The sequence below is a fragment of the Podarcis gaigeae genome, assembly GCF_964106915.1.
Source record: "Podarcis gaigeae genome assembly, chromosome: 1".
Classification (NCBI taxonomy): domain Eukaryota; kingdom Metazoa; phylum Chordata; class Lepidosauria; order Squamata; family Lacertidae; genus Podarcis; species Podarcis gaigeae.
The window spans coordinates 79924621-79929739 of record NC_139678.1 but is presented as its reverse complement, the minus strand read 5'-3'; the positions used below and the strand labels follow the sequence as shown (position 1 = coordinate 79929739).

Sequence of the window (5119 nt, the reverse complement as noted above, 5' to 3'; positions counted from 1 at the left end):
CTGCAAGGGGAGAGAGGGAGAGAGAGAGAGAGAGGAGAGTGAAGCACCAGAGACAGCCATAAAGTAGAAGACAAGTACGCCTCTTTGCTCTACACTGGGGTGGAGAAGCTGTGGCCCTCCAGATGTTGTTGGATGACAACTTCCATCACCCCGAACCACTGATTGTGCTGGCTAGGGCTAATGGGAGCTGGTATCTAATAGATTCTACATCCTCCTTTTGGAAAAGCCAACCCATCTAGTGTCTAGGAGAGCAACACAGCAGGCTGATGTTCAGCTTGTCTTTTCTTAAAAAATACATTGATTAAATGTGCATACCACCCATCATCCATTAACATTAGAAGCAGCACCTTCTGAATGCCACTAATATAGCTAATGAAGGCTAAGGATTGGCAAAGCTACTTCCCTTGTGGGTTAGAGGCATGGTGTTAGGATACTCTTTTTAAGCACATGCTTTGACATTTCGGCCACTGCATCTTTCCCCATTCACTGATCTGGCAAGTATCTGTGGACCAGAGCTTGGTTTCAAACGGGCCAAATTCTACCAGGATCAAAGCTGGACTTGCAGCCATCCTAACTTCAGCTTCACCTTGCTCATCTCGTTTTATCTGGTTTCCCTGCCCCTCGCTTTGCATTCTGCCTCACACTTCATTTGGCTAGTGTGGAAATGTCATTCATCTTCAGCCTGCCTTGGGTAAAAATGACAAGCTGTGCAGATGGAGTGGAGAAGAATCGATCCCTCCCTCTTGGGAGCTCCTAGCCAAGTCTCTGAATGAAAAGCTGAGCTCTGAGTCAGCAGTTCCTCCATGCTAGGAAGTGGTTGCACAGTCTTAGGAACTAGCCAGTAAGCAACAAGCCAAGACTTCACATCTAAAATAGCAAAGGCCAACACATCACTTACCATCCTGCCTCACCAGTCCCTGCTGGATGTAACGGATATAGGTGAAGAAGTTGCATACTGCTGTAATCTGGAAAAAGAAAGAGGGAGGGAATACTGGTTAGAATTTTGGACTAGGACCAGGGAGACCAGAGTTCAAATCCACACTCAGCCATGAGGCTCACTGGATGATTTTGGGCCAGGCACTGCCTCTTAAGCCTAACCTACCCCACAAGATTGTTGTGAGGATAAAATGAAAAGGGGGGGACAGACCATGTATACCACCGTGGGCTCCATGGAGGAAATGTGGGATATAAATATAATAAAATATTATTAGTAACAACAACAATTGACATAGTGATAACAAAAATATTTACAATACAGTATATTCATATACATTTATAAGTTACATATTTATGCAGCCTTTGCAAAGAATGGGCTCAATAGAAGAGGGAAAACATGTCTCAACAGGAGGAAACAATGGGTCTTTGGATTCGCTACAGGATTATTTTGGTATCCTACAAAGGAACAGAAGCCACACTAGAGAAGGAGAGGCAAATCCAATATGACTAAGAGAGTTTCATGAAGTTTTTAAAAAAATGGAAAAAAAGAGGCTCAGGTATGTTTATAAGGATAAACATAGCAGATTTGGCAAAGAACATTTGTGTGTGTGTGTTTCAGGTCTTTTCTGCACACTGTGAGCAATAATGTGTTCTAATGATTGTGCTTTATGCAAACATATGACTTACAGAATATCAAATATTCCAGTGAGAGATTTGAATATGTATTTGGTGGTACTACTTTGATTACTATATGGGGGGAATAGAATGAAGAGAGGTAACTCCTCAGAACCATTCGCAGACTTCCACTGAAAAAGTAAGGCAGCATTTTATTACTTGGAACCCATAATGAATTCCTTAAATGAAAAATGGAACAGTGTTATGTGGATATCTTCAGTTTAACAGCAAACTCTGTTGGTGAGTGCTGATAGATTGGAGCCAAACCCCAAAGTTTATAGAAGTGCAATATATTAAAAAAACCTACTGAGGAAAAACCCACATAGAACAGCCCAATGCAGACTGAGCCTGACCAACAGCAAAAGAATGCTGTGTGTCAGTTGGGAAAGCAAAATGGAACCAGGTTTTTATTTTGGGTGAGGGGGGTAGCAAGAAGTGAATGCCTTGCTAGAACCCTTTAGCATCTTGGAGGATCAGATGACTGACTGGGTCCATGAAGAGGAGAACCTCAGCTGGGAACAGGTCCCACTTGTGTAATATCCACCACTTCACAGCTTACTTAATGCATCTGATGAATTCAGCTCTGGTTGAGCCTGAAGAATACATGTTATCGACTTAAAAACACAGTTAGTTTTGTACATGGGCAGTATGTACAAGAGCACTGGGTGCTTCAGAAATGGCAGAAGGACATCATGTTCTCAGCAAAAGAAAAGACTGCAGACATTTGTAGTGCAAGTGCTAACTTCCACAGGATCATGCTGAGGACCAGACAGTTCCATGTGATGGTTGTTGCCCCTGCCCCTGTGCAGATAATCTCAGGGCTTCTTGGGAGACTTACCCTGGCCCTGCAGGAAGGGGAGATGTAGTAGTAATTCCCAGAGTCTCCCAGCTTGATGCGATGCCTACAGGCCCGAGACAGGCCACTTAGAGCACATTTCCTGCAAAAGGGGAGAAAGAAAAAGCAGGTTGTCCTCAAAAGGCAGATCATCAAAGGAATGAAGAAGAAAAAGAGAAGCCAAACTATGCTGGTGATTAGTGAAAGCCAAACCAAGAGCACCAGTTTAATGCATGATGTTATTGAGAACGTTGGTATATGGAATTTGAGAGACATATTCTTCAAGATACTGTACAGTGGTGCCCCGCAAGACGAACGCCTCGCAAGACGAAAAACCCGCTAGACGAAAGGGTTTTCCGTTTTGGAGGCGCTTCGCAAAACGAATTTCCCTATGGGCTTGCTTCGCAAGAAGAAAGCCCATAGGGAAATCTCCGGGGACCTCTTTTAAATGCTAGCGGTGGGGAGCAAAGCCTTCCCCCCCCTCCGGCCTTCAGAAGCGGTCCAGGAAGGCCGGCGGGGGCCGAAAGGCTTTGCTCCCCACCGCCAGCATTTTAAAAGCAGTCCGGGATAGCAGGGAAGCGCTTCCCGCTATCCCGGACGGCTTTTGAAGGCAGCCAGGGGAGCAAAGACTTTTGCCCCCCGCCCACCTTCAGAAGAGGTCCTGGACCTCTTCCGAAGGCGGGCGGGGGGCAAAAGTCTTTGTCCCCCCTGCCTGCCTTCCCGGGGGCTTTTAAATCGCCCCGGGACAGCGGAGAATTCCTCCGCTGTCCCGGGGCGATTTTAAAATGCTGGCGGGCGGGAAGGCAGGCGGGGGGGGAAGCAAAGACTTTCACCCCCCCGCCGGCCTTCAGAAGAGGTTGGGGGACAGACTGTCCCCGGACCTGGTCTGAAGGCGGTTTCCATAGGAATGCATTAATTGATTTTTAATGCATTCCTATGGGAAACCGTGCTTCGCAAGACGAAAAACTCGCAAGACGAAAAGACTTGCGGAACGAATTAATTTCGTCTTGCGAGGCACCACTGTACACCATATTCTTGTTTCATCACTTTCAGTTATTTGCTACCCTTAGCAAACAGGGGATACAGTGATGAAGGCTGCAATCCTAAGCATATTTCTAAGGGAAGAAGCCCCACTGAACTCAGTAGGGCTTACTTATCAGCAGCGCTTTTTTCGGGGGGATGCATACCCCTAAACATTTAGAGTACCTCTAAACATTTATTTATTTTTTTAGAAAAAAAAGCACTGCTTGTGAGTAAGCATGCTTAGGATTGGGTCATGTGTGAAATGGAGGCTTCCCAGGCTACTTGCAGGCAGGCAAACTTTCTTGCATCTGTGTTTGAAAGTGAAAAATGTTAGTGAAGCATTAGGTACATTTTTGGCAGTTCTGAAAGCCAAGTGGGTTTAATATTCCAGAATAACATTGAAAATTATTGGCCAGAGGTCTCTCTAGGCTTTCATACCCAGCACCACAGAAAGTCAGGCCATCAGCTTCAAAGAGAATTCCAAGCAAGGATGACTGATATGCTTTCAGTGGGTTAACCACCAGGAATTTTAAAGTGTTACTTTCTAGTTCCAATTTCAAGGCCATTAGTAAGTAGGCAAGTTAGTAACTTATTAGTGGAGAAAGGCATCCTTTCATCGTTGCCTTAAAATAAGTAACTTACGTTACAATTTGGGACCGGAAGCCACTGTGGGAAGAAACAAGAGGAGGAAACCAAAATCAGGATGAAAATACAGAAGGTGTTCTGTTTGGCATGCCCCAGAAAACGTGGAGAAAGATTTTTTTTAAAGAGGGGAGAGAGAAAATCCATGTGATTTCAGTCATGACCTTGGCTTCTGATACTATGGAAGCGAAGTCTTCACCTACATGAGCTGTTGCTCAGAAAAGGAGAACCTTGAGGTTAACCTGCCCATCAAAGGCTCTGCTCTCCATCCTGTTGAGACCAGACAAGTGGGGACATAAGTCAGGACCATTTTAGTCATGGCACAAAGACTGGAATGCCTCCACGCTCCATTGCTTTCTGCTTTTAAGTATGCAATAAAGAGCTTTTCATTTGAACAAGTTTCTAATGGTCAATATTCTCTTGTTTTCATGGCTTGCTGCCTTTTTAGCTTGATATGTAATTCTAGCTTTATTCTATGAGGTGTATTCCTTTGTTGTTCCTCCTTTCACAGAAGGCTCTTTGCACTCAAAAACCATCCCTGCATACTTGGGTGAATTTATAACTACACTGTTCCAAATGTACCAAAATGCCCCCCACCCCCGCAACAACCTTCTGGGGCAGCAGTTATTAAGCACAGGGATTTCCTGATGGTGGCACCATATTTATTAGTATTGGGTATTATTGTTTTACATATTTATAAACGACTTCATCACCTGAGGCTATGAAAGCAGTGTCCAAGATAAATATTAAGTAATAATGCAAAAAACAAAAATTCTAAAAACAAAAATATCTGCAAACCCTTATGGGGAATCTGTGGCCCTCCAGAGGCTGTTGAATTCCAGCTCCCATCAGTCCCAGTCAGAATGGCCAATAGCAATAATGGGAGTTTCTAGTCCAACATCAGAGCCAGAGGTTCCCTTCCTCTGCTTTACAACTCCCTTCTGGTTTGCCTATTTCATTGCAATGCAACTTTATTTTTGTGCCCGTTCAAGATTTCATTCCCCTCCC

General features: G+C 44.5%; 1 protein-coding gene across 5 annotated transcripts in view; it reads right to left on the bottom strand.

Moving 5' to 3' along the window:
- The window catches only part of RAB3IL1 (RAB3A interacting protein like 1), a 31895-nt gene that overhangs the window by 3911 nt on the left and 22865 nt on the right, over window positions 1-5119 (bottom strand). For 3 of the 5 annotated variants that reach the window (XM_083699569.1, XM_083699566.1, XM_083699568.1), the window contains 3 exons: window positions 4112-4135; window positions 2450-2549; window positions 899-965 (listed from right to left, as the gene is read on the bottom strand). In XM_083699569.1, the coding sequence (XP_083555695.1) occupies window positions 899-965; window positions 2450-2549; window positions 4112-4135 (191 nt within the window). The remainder of the gene's footprint in view (window positions 1-898; window positions 966-2449; window positions 2550-4111; window positions 4136-5119) is intronic. The other 2 variants (XM_083699567.1, XM_083699570.1) reach the window with 1 other exon arrangement.